Below are 16,931 nucleotides of genomic sequence, written 5' to 3'. Positions count from 1 at the left end.
AAATGAATAATGTAATAACCTAAATGCAGAGGTCATTGAAAAAGAAGTCGGTCTTCCCTTCTCTCTAGGTACCACACGCTAAGAGCTGTTTACGTTTTCAAAACCGCCGCCGGTGTCTCATACGACCGAAGATGAAGATTCAGACAATGTGTGCTGCATTAACACAGAATGACCCACGGAACTTTCAGTGTTTTTCAACATGCCAAATTTCGGGGTGCAGAGGATTCAGCTCTCTTTCTCAACCTGCCTCCGTTCATCGAGCTGATTGTTTTCTGATCATCACATGCAGCGGTTACAGCATCACGGACCCCTGCTCTGATTAGTGTCAGTCTGTTTTGATATCACGGACGGCAGCATATCCCCGCATAAACATGGCGCAGCATCAACAGACACACTCACTTGTAGACAAGCTGTATATCCTTCGCATTATGTGGTGACAGGACACTGGTATAAACACTCCCCCGGCCGAAAATAAACACTCTCGAGACTCCACGGCCAAGCACCTGCACCGGCGGCAGAAACCTGATCGTTAACGTGTCACGCAGGTCGGAGCAAAGCAAATCTTTGTTTCAAAAAGAAGATTCTTGTTTTATGAAAGTCATGTGCGTGTGCACGCATTAAACCCCTCCCCCCCAAGCGCGCGCTGTGTACATCCACGCGCCGATATGAGCCCAGCACCATGTGGTTGGCGTTACCTCGAGTTGGGTTTGAGGTTCTCCACGGCCAGGTGCGTCCCGCTGGAGGGTCTGGAGGACCATCTATTGCTGAGGACATCGTCATACGAAGCACTGTGAACCATGTAGCCTGCAGGGAACAACACACAGCTCATTAGCAGTTGGACAAAAAGAAAAAAAAAATCAAATTCACAGCAGGAGAAGCCAAATCAGAAATGAGGAGATCTTCTTGAACCAAACACAACAAGACCCCAACGTTTTTCAGGGAATACACTTGGTTCTGTTGAGAGAATCAATACCTCTCCCATGTTTGTACAGTACATATGACGCCTACAGTATAAAGCTCACGGACACACTCTTTTATCATGTTGTGGTTTTCAGCTTCATATTTATTATGTCCATGCTGAACTTGTCCTTTAAATACAGTACTTCTACAATCTGGTATTTTTTCTTTGCTTTTTTTCACCCTTAGACTCGCACCCCTAAGACTATTCATAAAACACTGACCTTTATTTTAGGGTTTTAATTATTTGCGACCGCGGCCTTGACATTAAAATGTGCAGTCCTGGCATTCTCTGCAGCTCATGGCGGACGTCCTCCTTTCTGTCCGTCCGTCCGCCTGTTTTCCTCCTCTCCTCAGTCGCGCAGACTCTTCCTGAGCAACCTGAGGTCACGCAGCCCGCGATCATTCACCATTAAACTCCAGAGGCCCGGCTCTACTGCACATCGAGCTACCGAGTGTTTCTGCTGGACTTTCAAGTTTCTATTTTCACTGGAGCCACACCAACACAGCTGGCCGACGACGGGAGAGGAGGGCAATACTGGAAATACTAGCCTCTTTGTTTTTTCTTCTTTTAGTTTTTCACCCATCCTCTCATTTTACATTGTGAAGTGGAGGTTTGAGGTTTCTTTTGCCATCTGCTTTTCCCTTCTTCAGGTCGAAATCCATAACATAGCTTCCGTGGAAGTTGGGGCTTCGAGCCAAATGCAACACTTGGACCACTCACCCAAACCCCTCAAAGCAAAAAAAAGGTCCACAATGCATTACTGTAAAACGGAGCCAGAAGTTTCTTTAAGGTGAAACCTCGCAAAATCTTCCGCATGCCAACAGCTGTTTCCATCCACTTGTTTGGAAAGCTGTGACCCATAACTTGTAAGACATGGTTGTGCATTCCCCAGCAACTGAAACACTGCCTCGTGATTGGATACCCATGTGTGAACTGTACCCGCATGTGTGCGTGTCAGAAAATATCGACTTTATTTACAGCACATCTTGGGCCAAACATGCTGGATGAAGCTTTACATCTTTCAATAAAATCCCCATCTGCACGACAACACTTAAAAAGTGTGTGCACCGCGATGCGTCGGGTAAAATATACAGTGTTTCAAATGGGAGAAAATAGTGATCGGCTGCCAGTGTCGCTATATATTTCGAAAAGTGTCATGATCCTGCGCGAGCAGAAAACACCAAAGAGACCGAATGGAAAGAAACGGAGGAAGAAAAACGCCAGCGGCAGTACAGGCCATCTATCTGTTTTACACATCAGAGCAAGGACCTGCCCACAGCAGGAGCAGGAGCTTGTGATTTCCTGCCAAAGAAAACACGCCGGCTGGTAGTCAGTCACGTCTCGGTGGGCTGCTATCTTCAGTCGCTTTTTTCAGGTCAGAGGAATTTTTCTTTTTTTAATTAATCAAAAAGTTATGGACGGATTTAGAAAAAATAAAAAATAGGTCTTTTGCGGGCAAAACTTGACTATTACATAACATTTGTAAAATATGTATGAATTTTTGAAGGCATTGTATTATCAAAATAATACATTTTTATTTACATATCACTTCTTTGCAATCTTATCAAGGGATTTTCAAAATAAAATGAGCACTGAGAAATAAAAACGATAAAATATGAATAAAAACTTTCACAAAAAGAATAGATTTGAGAAGTGATTAAAAAGAAGCAAAAGACTTAGTCTGTCTAAGGTCAGTAGGCAGATAGTTCCGTAGTGTGGTGAATAAAGTGGAAACATTCATCTACACAGGTTTTGGGACACTCACGTAAAGTGGCAGCTCTATATAAGAGTGATTAGGTTTTGGCCATCAGAGTTGATGTGCCTTACAAACTATTTTCAAGTGTCCGCTCTCGCAGATATTACGCCTATAAATTTCCCAAAATTGTCAGTTGAAAGCAATAATTCAAGCAGCATGCATGGGGAACACAAATGTATAGGGAGAACTACCGCAATAGCATAATAAGTAACTTCATTTCTCACCTGACACCATATCATCTTTCAGCGGGCGGCCCCAGTCCAGAATGATGAACGAATGGCAGCCCTCCATGGCGACCACGGTGAAGTTCTGCGGCTTTCTTTTGGGAGGCTGGTTCTGATTGGCCTCAGGGGTGTCCTGCTTCATCAGGTCTTCCAGGACGTCGACCTGCAGATACTCCAGAGCCTCCGTCAGGGAGCAAGGAGCACCGGGGTCCTTCTGGATGTAGGTCACGTAGGGAGCTGAAGGCAGGGGAGAAGTCATGGAAATCAATTGAATAACTTATTTTGATTTAAAATGTTCTTTTCTTGCATTACTTACACAGGACAAGCCTGGCTATGTAACAGATAATTCAAATAATACTAGTAATTATTAAAACTTTTCAGTGTCAGAGTCATTGGAACTGCGTTCTCATTTGTTTTCAGTGACTCTGTAAATACCAGGTGGACCTACAGCTGTGAATACTTCAGATATCCCGCAATTCCTAGACTGACTGGGATTTGGAGGGAACCGCTGGAGCCTGGAGTCGCTCCCACCTCCCCAGATGATTGGCCCTCTGCGCAGGCCAAGAGTCTAACACGTGTCATGATCCACACATCAACACGCAGTCTGTGAGGCCGAGTGGGTTCAGGCCGTCACAGACTCCTATTGTACGTGTGTACGCAGTCATATGGCTTATGTATTACGCATTCATACACTGAAATACATGATCTGCAATCGTGGTGAGAAGAATTTACGTGTCACGCCTATACACAAGGTGCTTGTAAGGACGTATTTCTGTACAGCATCCATATTTCCAGAATCTGTGCAGGCTCGTGCACGCGCAAAATCCAGATGTTTTGCTTTGTTCATGAGTGCATTTTTGAATGCTGAAAGCACCTCCCAACAGAGACACACTATCTTCTGTCTTGCTGGAAGGTGTGAGCCCGAAGTGGATGAAATGTCACTTGGAAACAGTATCAGGACAGCTCACACAATGTCAGTCCTAATATCTGTCTCGTAAGGCATAAATAAGCATTTTCCAGCGGTCCAAACATCCTGGTACTCATTTGATTGTCCGAATATTGCAAACTCCGTCCATCTGGAGCTCGCCGCAAATAAGATTCATGCGACTGCTAATAATTATTAGATAATACTTTTTGTTGTACAACTGCCTCGGGCTAGATTCCTTCAAACCAAACCAAACTTGGACAAATGAGGAGGCAGAGATAAGGCCTCCGCTAGACAGTTCATGCAAAGCATGCCATTGTACAGGCAGACTTGCTGAAGACGACCTTAAAATAGAATGAACTAATCCTTAGGAAAGAGGACGTGTCCGCATGGAGCCAGCAGCCTCTTCTGTCAGTGCTGAGGTCAGCTGCATTAACTTTTTATGATTTCCACTGCCTTTCTGCTCTTGCCTTTTTTTCGTCTTGGAACTTGCGGGAGTAAATCAGTTTCAGATGGCTCCATGAGAGGTGTGCGATCAGAGAGAGAGCTGTTGTTTATCGAGATGGATGGCGTCCCGAGTGAGCCATGTTATTGTTCCACTGTTGCTCCTGGAGCAGATCATACTGATAATGCGAACACTGTAGTGTTAATCACAAAACCATAAACATCACTTTTTTTTTCTAACAACGTTTTTTGGCAGAGATCAATAAAACAAGTTGCATTTAATCCGTCAATAAATCATGTCTGAGCCATAACTCAACATTTTACCCACATTGTTAGATTGGCGACAGGCCCACACTGAAGCTAATGGCACGTTCAGAACGATAGATTCTGACAGGCCAGAATATGTGCATTATTTTTACAATATCCAAATGGTTCTGCCCTCATAACTTTACTAAATTAAAGGGGCTTGCCAACAATTTTATATGCTAAAGTCAATTTATTTGCCATTGGGAGTACTTACTGTACTGCCTGTGAAAACTATTTTACAATGTGTTCACAGATTACTGTTACAATACAATTTTAATGGAGGGGCAGGACAACTGAACTGCTGACTGGCTTTATGGGAAGTGTAGGACCAGGTGTTTTTGAGGATTGCCAAGGGTCAAAATGTCCGAATACATCCGATTTCACATATTGATTGGGATCATCACAAGTCCTCCAACATTGTGAAAAGTGCAATATTAAATCACTGCTTTAAAACTAATTTATGACAGTCTGCTCATCTCAGCTGTAGCTCGCCTATAAAGCTTCTCCACTACTGCTGCTGATGCATATCTATGTTTCGACTATTTTCATGACAGAAACTTCCAAAGCTGAAAGCATTTAAAGTTCATGTTCTGTACATGCATGAGAAATAATTCATTATCGAGGCGCTCGGCCAGAGTATACAAAATCACATTTGCTATTTTAAGCACTGAAATCACCGCCATTAAACAAAGCAATATTAAAAGGACCTCTGACTTTATGTAGGTTTTTTTAGGAGGTTGGATTCTGTTTTTGTTTCTGTAAAGAAAATATTTTGGTCTGTTTGTGCAACCAGATGGGGTGATAAAGTATGAGAGGCCAAAGTAAGCACACAGGAACAGTAAAAAGAAAACGTAGGGGGGAAAGGTTTACTATGATCAAGTCTAGAGACCTTTAACAATGTGTCCTCAGTGAACCTTTATACTATGATACAATTTGGGTTGTTGGAAGAAATGTCTAAAACCAGCATTTCAATGTTCTGCTGAATTACACCTATTTCACACGGGGCACCAGACTGTTGCTGATATTTTAAGATGGATGAGCAGAAAGAAATGACATGTAGTGGAGGGAAAATGCTTGAAGATGTTTTTCTTCTTGGCCGTTATCACATTCCCATCATGCATAATGGGAATGTGAAATTGAATCTGGAAGTCTGACGGTCATTTTTTTAAGAGATATTGCTGAGAGAGCCAAGATATCGGTACCAAATTTATTACTCCTCTGCAAAACAAAACAGAACTTCCAAGAGCCCCATCATTATTCACAGCACCGGGAGACCATCAGACACAACACACACACACACACACACACACACACACACACACACACACACACACACACACACACACACACACACACACACACACACACACACACACACACACACACACACACACACACACACACATGAATGGGGAAACTGAAATATGCGAGGATGCATTGTCAGTCGTGATCCTTTATTTTCTTTATTTAAGACATATGTTATTTATCTTTTCGTCATGTAAAGATAATATGTGTCATTCTTGTTAGTCTCTCTGACGTTAGCAGTAGAGTAATGTTGAGTGAAGGATGTTTTTTCATGCATAAGGAGAAAGTATAACTTATTGTACACCTGAGGAGGTTAAGATCCCTGCTGTATGTCTATTGGCCGGGATTACGTTCCATTTAAAAAGAGCTCCATCGTGCATAATGGGAATGTGAAATTGAATCTGGAAATCTGAGGCTAGATTTGCAGAGGAAACCAAGGTAAACTGTGGAAGTGATTACATTACATTGTACAACAAACAGGTAGTTGAGAAGGCATTTGTGCAGAAGTAAAGATATATGACTCACTGATGAACACACACACACACACTTATCTGTGTCTTTGAGTACCTGTGAATCGTTTCTTCCCACTGAGGTCAAACTCAGAGGAAGGGCCTTTGTTGTTGGGTCCTGTGAATACCACCGCAGTCGACATCTCTACTGTGGTGCTGGAAATGGTGGTGGTGGGCGGCGGCGGCGGCGGCAGGGTGGTCTGGACTAAAACCCCATCTAACAACAACACTCAGTCAGTGAGATTTTTGATTAAAGAAACATCAACATTTCTGTCATTTACATCCTCACTCAATAGCATGCTGCTGTGTTTCATTAATCCCTTGTAACTGTCCCCGTGATCTGTGTAATAAGAGTGTTAAAATGATTAAATTAATCTTTGGCAGATAATGTGAGCTCACTTTGGAAAGACACCAACACCCAAGGCTGTGTTCTTATGTAATGTTTTGCTACCCATACTTTCCAAGTGAGGGGGGGCTTGAAGACAACGGCCATTTCACAAGTCTCCAAGGCTGACAAATGTGAAAGGATTCAGTGGGTGAAATTCAATTTGTTCCTTCCTCTTTCATCACTGTTTTTCCCTGTGCTGCATTAGTGGACCTTGGCATTACATCATGGTCCACACACATGCAACCAGCTTTTAGCCGTGGCAGGGAAATGCAAAGAAAAACATCACAATGCTCAATTTGACTTTCCCTGCAAAACCCCCCAAAAAGAAAGAAAAATAATCACATCACATGCTGCTAACATGCTACAGATTTATTCAGGCATCCAAAAATCTATAGGGAAATTATAAAGTGCAAAAGCTAACAACCAAACTGCAGTTTTCTATTTGGATAGTATTCGTCTGAAGCCTTGGTTCACCTATTACATTACAATGCAATGTTGAGAACAACAAATCAATTATAGGCCAGGGCATTCTCTTCCACTTAGTAATGGACGTGCAGTCTGGCTCCAGTTTTTTTTGGAAAAAGAGTGATTAAAAACAGTCAGAATGGAAAATAACCAGGACCAAGCCCAAGCAAGCATACATGAAGAGAAACGAAGTGAAGACCATAGGCAGGGCAAAGAGGAAGACACGGGAAGAGCAATAGTGAACAGATCTACTGACAAGTAAACGATGCAGTAAACGCTCCTCAAACAATGAGCGTACAGTGCAGTTGAGTCCATCCAGCCCACTTCATCCAAACTCAGCCAATACCTTTCTCAAGAGCTAAAGCATCAGGCACCATGGTCACTGTAACCATGTAGTCCATTTCCAATCCTGAGGATTCCTCTGTCAGAGAAGTAGAACAAGCTGCAGCATCAATCTCGCATGGCCATAAACACATTTCTCAACTGGCATACACACATAGACATGTACACCCACGCACCCAAAAAGACAAACATACATTGACCATATACGTACAAGAACTAAGACATATAACCCTGTCTAGATTTCATGTGTTTGAGTGGACATGTTGTAAAATCCATACTGATGCTGCTTTCTCAATTTTCTATTTCACAAGGTAACATCTTTCCAGCTTTCTATTACCCTGCTGTGTGTGTTCATGCATGTGTCTGTGTATAAATGCTTTCATTAATTTTTGTCTGCGATATCACTAACAGTAGTGTGCAGCAGACAGCACACAGCGTCTCTAAAGCAGCAGCAGTACTCCAGCACTCTGACCACAACCAGGCCCCAGATGTGGACACTTTCGTGTGGTCCCACAACGGCCCTGCTCAGACCTTGCATCCGTCTGTGGGGATCCAGTTACAAGTGGGCAGCTCTTAGTACGCCGGTTCACATCTGGCTTTAGAATGTACATGTGTCTCCAGTGACCACTCGTGATTGGATCTCACTTCTCCACTCAAATACAAATAAACACGTACATCGTTTCTGTCCGCAAAGATCAAATGAGCTTGTAATTCGCCAGCCTGAGTATGACAGTTGTCAATGTGTTTGTGGTTTGTGTGTGTGTGCATGTGAGTGAGAGAGAAAGAGAGAGGGAGCAGGCCAATGAGAAGCTGAGTGAATCAACATCCTGCATGCAAATAAATCAATGTATGGGGACCAATGAGATGTGCAAAAAATTTTTTGGCCTGAGTGATTGCCTCTCAAATGCGACCTAAATGTGTCTTGGGTGCATTCACACCTTTACTTTGAGCTGTCCACTTGTGATTGGATCACTCAAGACAGATGTTAAAACCAGGTCTCAAACACATGACAGTAGCTTTTTCACACAAACACTTGCATGCATGCACACACACACAGTTATAGGACCTTATATGTACTATGGGTATTGGCCTATGCAATAATATAAGTAGGGGCAGTAGGGGTTGGGAATTTCCTTACTCTATCACAAATCTCTATTTAGACTAATCTTGTATTATTCCATCTGCACTGTATTATGATTTCAACAGAAAGACTCACCTTCTGGAAAACAGTCCAATATTCCTTCAATATCCAGCAGTGGATACCCATCTTCATCTGTTTTAGGGAAGGTCCCCGGTGGACAGGTTGGGTATGGCAGTGCAGTGGTGGATTCCTCTGTGGTCCATTCAGCGGTGGTGGGTTCAGGTGTGGTGGTGGTAGGAGCCATGGTGGTGGTGGTTGTAGTTTTGGGCCTGAGGCGAGGTCGGTCCAAGCCAAGTACAGGTTTCCCTCCAACCATGAGCATCTTCTCCTTGGGGTTGACCACTGGTCTGCTTTCCCTGCCGTGGCCGAACAGAGCCATACCTTCCTGGTTTAGCAGGGGACTGCCCATGTGGTCTGGTAGGCAGTGGACAGGTCAAGTGAGAAGGAGTTGAAACAGAATATTATATGAGAATTGGAAAACTAAATTCATTTTCACAGCACAAAAACAATTTTCACAGTGTAATGTAAGATTGACTGTGCTAAATCACCAAAAATTGTCCGTCCATCCTCGCCAAGCACTACCCTCTTGGGTTTGCCATGGGAGTCCTGGAGAACTTGTCCATCCTGGTTCATAAGAACCCCCAGCTCCAAGTCTACCACCTAGATAGACAGAAATATTTATCAAATCTATACAGTAATCTATACACAGAAAATGTACCTTTCCTGAAAAGTGATTATTAAAATACAACCTAAACAATCTAGATACAATCTAGAGTTATGGGCATGCTAGAGAAGGCCCATAACAAAAGAAGGTATTTAAAGACCATTACCCATTTGCTTCCATCAGGACCTGTGATAAACCTTTGACCAACAGCCTTATTGGTTCCATGAGAGTCAGAGGAATCTTTATCGTTTGTTGCTGTCAGGTTGGGTCGTCCATTTCTGCCTAAACAATTGTATTATTAAAGAAAAGTACAGAACGGTATCTCAGTTATTTTATTTATCATTGAAAATTTTGCTCATGAAAATCAATACATCTTCAGAATAATGTAGACTGACTTTACCATTTCCATTGGCAGGCTTTATTACTCCTCCATTGATTGGTTTCCCTCTGGTGATAGGATACCGAGACCTACCCCCATGTCCCCTTAAGCTATCTCTTGGAGACAATGAAGATGATGAGGATGTGGACTCGGAGTTTCCTCCAATTATAACCCCAGGCTTTGCCACAGTAGTGCCAGTGCTAGCTTCACGATCTGGGGTCATTGGTTGGGGTAGGTTGGATGAAGAAGAAGAATCAGATGAGGATGAGGATGATTCAGATGTTGAAGAATCAAGCCGTGAGTTCTGTGCTGGTTGTGTTCTGATGGGAAGCCTAGACCCACCAAACTGCCTGTTAGCCAATAGAGGGGAGCGTACCCTCCCATTAGCCCCTACACTAGGACGACGGTGAGTTGGTATGACTCCAGAGGATGTACCGGTCCTGGTCCTAGAAGAAGTTTCCCTTGTATCCACACTCTCGTTGTCCTCTGTGTTTCTGTGAGGGTCAGCTGATGTAATAGCAGGATTCTTTTGGGCAACTGTGGAGTCTGTAACTTTATCACTACCCGCACTAACTTCTCTACTTCCTTCGTCGACAAAGTCCTTATCGGGACTGTTATCATTGTCATTAGATGTTCCTTTACGGACAGTCTCAATTGAGTCTCTGTTTCCACCTGAAGAGGGATGGGAGGAAGATGAGGAAGCTGAAGACGAGGAGGATGAGGTAGTTGGGTTTATAGTGTCACTAGATGCTACATTTTTATCAGTCGAAGACGGCTTTACTGAGCCCGCACCAACCACATTCTTTAGTGAGTCATGAGTGGATGGAGTCCTCAGATCCTCACTGGTTTCCTGTATTGTGGACACTCCAGCAGCACCCGTGGCCCCTGAAACCCTGGTGGGTGTCCCCCTCAAGATTGGTCTGCCAGCCCCTACAGAAGATGAAGTCCTAGTCCAGGGGGTCCTACCATCCTGCCTGGATGAGGACGTCCTTGTCCCTGAATGGAATCTGCCTGGATAACGACTAGTTAGCCAAGGGAATCTTTCGGCTAATGAGGGGCTAATTCTGGTACGAGAAACTATAGGTTTTTTTTCAATACTCTCTTTCTTTCCCTCTGCCTCCATGTTCTCCTCCTCTGTGGGTTGTGCGTTAGAGCTTGAAGCAGGCACCTCAACTTTGGTTACTTCTGTATCTGTGTTTTTATTTTCACTGTCATCATTCCCATCACTGTATGTTGTATCTCGCTCAGGTGATGTGTGTGAAGTCGTTGACTGAGAGGAGCCTGAAGTGGCTGCAGTGGATGGGAGTTGCGAGCTGCTTTGTGAAGTGGATGTATGAGTGCTCAAGCTCTGTCTATTTGACGTTGTAAAGCCATTTGACCCGGACTGGGACCTGGTCTGCGATTTGTCAAAATTGTATGTATCAGATGTTGCTTGACTGTTGGAAGCCCTTCCTGAAGTTGCCTTTGATGCTGTAGGATTGAGAGTATGTAATGTTTCATGGTTATGAGTCCTTTCTGGTACAGTGGATTGTGATGAAGCACGTGTGTCTGATGTTGCTTGGCTTTGAGTTCTACTTGGTAAATTAGACTGTGAAGTGATGGCAGGTTTGTAACCATTCAGCATTCGGGTTGAATTCCCTCTGAACGCAATTCCAGGATGTCTTCGGCTGTAACCATATCTAGACCCAAAACCAGAGCCGCTGAGGCGCCCTCCTGAGGTCGAACCTCTACCTACAGCTGCAGCCTCTGACTGCTGTGAACTGTCCTCTTTTACGACTGGAATGGAAGGTTTGCTGTATGTTACTGCAGCCTTATCCAAGCTGTCTTTAGTCTCTGGGTAAGTAGAAGCTATATAGTCCTTTCTACTGGCTGCTGACTCATGAATATGCGAGGAAGATGATGATGAGGTGGAAGAAGGCGAGGATGAGGTGGATAAAGAGGAAGTAGAGGGAAACGAATTTGAGGAAGCATCAGAAGAGGAGGAGGAAGCTGTCTTGGATACTGCTTTGCTGTGGACCCTTATCTTAATTGGCTTTCTGGGTAGTGGTTTGGGGCGCGCAGAAGCTGGTTTAGTTGGTGAGGGTATGAAAACTTTGAGGCTGGGGGTCTCAGTAGTCAGAGGCTCGTCATCATATCCCACTTCATCCTCAGATTTAGGGGAAACATCATTGTCTGGCTCTTTTGTCTCTGGTACAACCTCCATGGTTGTTGTCTCTTCTACTGGAGGTGGTGTTGTGGGAATTTTCTCTTCTACTTCCTCTTCATCTTCCCGATCTTGAACCCTGCCTCTGTTCCTGGCCGAACCCCTTACAGAGGAGAAGATGCTGTGATAGGAGCGTGTCTGGGAAAGCGGGCGTTGACGCCTGTTAACAGGTGCAGCAGGGCGTGGCTGAGGGGTTGTGATTGGCTCCTCTGGTTCCTCTGTTGCCGAGAGGTCTGATTTGTCATGGTCAGAGTCCTGTTTGGAAGGAGTGTGGCTAGTCCTCTGGGTGTCCTTGGTTTTTGAAAATGCTGAGGCAGTGCTGCTGGCTGGTAGTGGAAAAAAAGTGTCATTAATTTAGGATGAAACTAATTTTCTAAATACACATGCCTGAGAATACAGAAAAAAAATCTTACATCCTGGCATAGCAACACTGAAGACCTTGCTCTGTGGTCCCTGTCCTCTCCTGTTGGTGGCTCTAATCTTGAAGATGTACCGATCTCCCGGTGTGAGGCCATCTACCGTGGCTGTGGTGCTGCTGCCACGGTACGTTAAACTTTTCATTCCAAACGGCTTCATCGCAGGAGCATAAGACAGGATGTACTCTGTTTGGAGGCAGAGAATGAACAACTGGTGTCAAGAGATGTGCTGAGACCATTCAGGAGAAAACCTCAATGGCCCTTGAATACAAAAGTACATTTACATCAAATTAGAGATGGGACAAAGCATATTATGAACTATTTTTGTTTCAAGCCACGTAAGTATTGCACCAAGCAAATTACAATCCGTCAAAACCAAATGTTCATGGACTCTGGCAAACACTAATGTAGGGGACGCTATCACAGCAGAGAGTGCATAAATGCCTAAATAAGTCCACAGGTCAAACACCAGGTACATACGTTTTGTTACGAAAAATACATTGATTTTAATTTGACTTAAATCCTTTGGGTCTGACCTCTTATCCTGCCATTGGGTTCCTCAGGTGGATCCCATGTTGCTATGACAGCAGTTCCTTTCCCTCGTAGTGGCTTGACTTCAAAGTTCTCTGGTGGTCCAGATGGTGCTAGTGAGAGAGGAGGACACAAGTGAACGGAAAGACAGCCGTTAGAGGAGGAGCAGCAGGACAGAAACCAGAAGCAGCTCAGACGGAGCAGCATGAGGAAATTGCTGCTTAAAGCACATAAAAACAACAAGGCCATTTGTGCCAGGAGGCTTCAGCTGAGGGATATACAGCCACACAATGTCAGGGAACCTCCCCTTGAGGTCATATATAGAAGCGCAGACGGAGAGCTGAGCTTTGAAACAGACAGTACATTCTTAATTTCCACGGAACCGCAGCTCAGGTTGTATAGTATAAAACCTGCAACCATGACAGATCAGCAACCAAAGCTATATAACATGGGAGCAGTACGCAGGGAATGTGATGAAGTGTCGCGTGAGGAAATAATTTGAAAAGAGCAAACAGACACTGCTTCGCAAGAATAAATTCTATTGTGCAAGAATAAATTCTATTGTGCAAGAATAATTGCTCTTTTCAATGCAGGGCTTTGGTTCTCTATGGATATTTCTATACAAAAAGGAAATGACTTTCCATCAGCTGCATCACAGCGTACAAAACTACTGTATAAGCAATTATTACAGTAAGTGGCAATACATACCTGACTCAGGGGTCCTCTGAAAGACAGAGACGCTCCACTTGCTATGATTTTCTCCCTGGGAGATTCTGACCGAGAACTCGTACATGCCATCTGCAGACAGCGTCTCTATCATCATTCTCCTCTGGGTGCTGTCCTTGTACTCCCAGCGTGCTGACTCACCCTTCTCCCTGTACCTGACTGTGTAGGATCTGAGTTGAGAGGATGGAAAATGTTTGATTTCAGTGGGAAGGGATAGGGTTCTCTCTTCTCTTACCAGTAAACATGCAATAACACACACTTTAACGGATCCCACCTGGATGCCTCGTTGGTGACCTTCCCCATCTCGACTGCAGGGTCAAGCCAGGTGATGAGGACGGACTGAGGAGACATGACCCTGACACTTATGTCCCGAGCCTCGTACTCCGGTGGCTCTGATCAACACACATAAAGAAAAAAACACACACAAAGGCCCAGAGACAAAAAAACAAAAACAATCAAATATTGTTGAGCCCGTGTATTCTTAAGATAAAAAACTAATATTACGATCAGAGAATTTAGTAACTTGTTGATATTCCGGCACCATGATACCCAAAGATTAATGCAATTTATTTAGCCTACATAGATAGTGATCAGCTATTCTGTGGTATTTCCAGTTTAAAAAAAGACATTAAATGTAAACCTGCAAGTACCTGGTGTGGTTGTTTTGGTTGCGACTCCTCTTTTGCCGTATGCACTCTGGCCAGGGGGTTTCTGTGCCTGCAGTGACACCACATGAACGGACTCAGATGCTATGAATAAAAAGGGATACCAGGCACGGCCAGGGTTTACACCATGGACACTAAAGATGGTACAAACAATATTTATAATGTGCATTTATCTTAATTTTTCATTGAAGAAAAGTAGGTCAGTCTTCTCAATATGTCATATTTAAATGGAACCTAAAGCTTTGTCTTTTTAGTCTGGTGATTAAAGCTGCTTTCAGACATGAACTCCGCAACATTTGCGTTCTCACATACAGCCCCTCCAGAAAATTTCAGAAAAAATGCCCGGACTTCAGTGCATGTCTGAAAGCAGCTTTCTGAGAGTAACATGTGGGTCCTCTTACTTAGTTTGCGGTTCCTCTGGTCTGATTGAGGCTTGGTGTGGTGTTGATGTCTCCGTGCCAGCAGGGGGGTCCCGACCGACGCTCCCTCAGGCTGCCTGGGACCCGATGAGGACTGAGGTGCCCTCCTGTGTGTCCGGGTATTAGATACGCCGGACGGGCGAGCCGTCCTGTTCACCCTGGCGGCTCGCTTTACAGACGGCTGATTTCTGCCTGCAGTTTGTGAAAACCTGACTGGACCTGTTGCTGGACGATAACGGAGAGGAAAAAGTCAAGAGTGCAATGAAGTCACCTTCACGACCTATAATTCTCTCATAATCTGTGTTCTGAACTGGATTTTGCCTTTGGGGCCTAATAGAAACTAGGAAGTGACTATGAACATAAATGATTGTTAAAAAACGCACCGTCCCTTGTCATTTGATTCGGCTTCTGGTGTCCTGCTTCCTGCCTTACTCCCACACTAGTGGTGACTCCATTTGACAACATGTCAGACACTGACTCAATCCCCCTCATCTGGTTGCAGTGCTGAGCGATAGCACTGGCAACATAACAAAAAACTCCTGTGTCTCCCACTCTTTTGTCCTCCTTCTTTCCTCTTCCTCCTCTAGCCATTTCTCATAATCACTGTCAGATGGAAAAGATTTGCCCTGTTTCCCATCAGGAGAGCTCCAAGTGGATTTGACAAAATTCAAAGCAACGTGGTAATGTAGGGTTTCCCCTTCCAACAGGTGGAGTGGGCCAACTGAGAATAGTTGTTGACGAAAAAAGCCACCACACACAAAATATCTTCTTTGCTTCCTTGCTTTGATTCTTTTGGGCCACAGTGTGTGGTGGAAAACAAAGAAAAGGCACAAAGGATGTGGAGGGGACCATTTAGTAAGACTTGGAGCGCTTTAGTCGTGTCTTTACATCTTGCCGTTTCTATCCTCCCCTCTGTCCTGTCAGCACAACTGGGTCTTTTGGAAACGTGCCCTTCCCCACACCTCTTCCTGTTCCCATATCTTTTTACTCTTGCTTTGCATCTGCACCTGTAGCATTTCAAGGCTTTTTCCATTCTGTTTGTTCTCTTCTCCACTCTTGCCCTTGTCTGTCTGCCAGCATGACATCAAACCCGTCTTTATGTTTGTTAAGAGTGTAATGAGAGGAAATGCATTTGTCATGCATTACTACTGGTATTTGCCCAGGTATTTGAGTGCACTTTAAAAACTTTTTGGTTTGGACTGTGAGGAAATATTCGAAGATTTTTTCCAAAAGCGTATTGTATTAAAATCGCTTACTGCCCCTTTAAGTCTTGACGGCGCGCTATCCTCTGTCATTTATTCATTTTACAGCATTCTTAGTCGTAGTCATAGTTTTTGTGTGATCCAATGATCCAATAATGTGACTCTGTCATTCCACGCTCATCCCTGCTGGATCCACACCTGGTTGACTGAATGTCTCTTCTCGTGCTGGCTATAACTTGACACGTAAATAGCGCCATTTGGTTTCAATCAGCCGACTTCTCCTTTCCCTTATTTTCGTCTCCCTCTCTGGAAAACTGTCACAGTGCATAGTTTGGCCCAGGTCGCCATGCCGCGGACCGCTAAACCGTTGACTCCACAATGCTCCCACTGCCAGATCCTGTCTGTCTTTTCCTGGAGGCTCAGTGGTCCAAAGTGCTGTGAGGCTGTCGGGCCTCCAGACGGAGATACCACTGCTACAGCAGAGACCACCTCAGTGTGTTCAGGCTAAGATGCTGTGTAATGTCACTGTTGCCTTCCGTCCTCCTTCCTCATACTTAGCTGACGAAAGCCAGGCTTTAATCCTCCGCCTTCCGCCAGCTACAAAAGCAAATCTCTACTTTGCAAATAGAATTTGGTTGGATTTTGTGTCTCACGGTGGATTACGTCGCTCAGTTTAGCCACAGTTTCCTTCAACAGCTACACAAACAATTCTCGGGGGCTGAGCTTTCCGAAGACAAGTCAAGTGATTTGGAGAGGCTCAACTGTCCACAGGAACAGTACGAACACAAGCGTGTGCATCTCTACAGTTGGGTATGGTTAGATAAATATTTGGGCAGCATGATTGTTTTCAGTATTTATTGTTTGATTGATTCATCACTTAGTCTATAAATGTCCCAAAGACCCATCACAAGTTGAGAGACCAAGGTGACATACTTTAATTGCTTGTTTTGGTCATCTATC

At 44.2% G+C, this 16,931-nt stretch overlaps 1 protein-coding gene across 3 annotated transcripts in view; it reads right to left on the bottom strand.

Annotated features, from left to right (window-relative positions):
* The window catches only part of fndc1 (fibronectin type III domain containing 1), a 31,235-nt gene that overhangs the window by 5,335 nt on the left and 8,969 nt on the right, over nt 1-16,931 (bottom strand). The window contains exons 4-17 of one of the 3 annotated variants that reach the window (XM_047328534.1): nt 14,752-14,988; nt 14,336-14,434; nt 13,960-14,077; nt 13,668-13,855; nt 12,965-13,072; nt 12,426-12,614; nt 9,831-12,338; nt 9,597-9,712; nt 9,315-9,426; nt 8,842-9,180; nt 7,630-7,704; nt 6,489-6,647; nt 2,942-3,178; nt 696-804 (exon numbers count right to left, since the gene is read on the bottom strand). In XM_047328534.1, the coding sequence (XP_047184490.1) occupies nt 696-804; nt 2,942-3,178; nt 6,489-6,647; nt 7,630-7,704; nt 8,842-9,180; nt 9,315-9,426; nt 9,597-9,712; nt 9,831-12,338; nt 12,426-12,614; nt 12,965-13,072; nt 13,668-13,855; nt 13,960-14,077; nt 14,336-14,434; nt 14,752-14,988 (4,594 nt within the window). Of the gene's footprint in view, nt 1-695; nt 805-2,941; nt 3,179-6,488; nt 6,648-7,629; nt 7,705-8,841; nt 9,181-9,314; nt 9,427-9,596; nt 9,713-9,830; nt 12,339-12,425; nt 12,615-12,964; nt 13,073-13,667; nt 13,856-13,959; nt 14,078-14,335; nt 14,435-14,751; nt 14,995-16,931 lie in introns of all 3 variants that reach the window. The other 2 variants (XM_035617510.2, XM_047328535.1) reach the window with 2 other exon arrangements.

This window comes from Scophthalmus maximus, chromosome 18, assembly GCF_022379125.1.
Source record: "Scophthalmus maximus strain ysfricsl-2021 chromosome 18, ASM2237912v1, whole genome shotgun sequence".
NCBI lineage: Eukaryota > Metazoa > Chordata > Actinopteri > Pleuronectiformes > Scophthalmidae > Scophthalmus > Scophthalmus maximus.
Note: the sequence above shows the minus strand (reverse complement) of the source record. Positions and strands in the feature narration are given on the sequence as shown.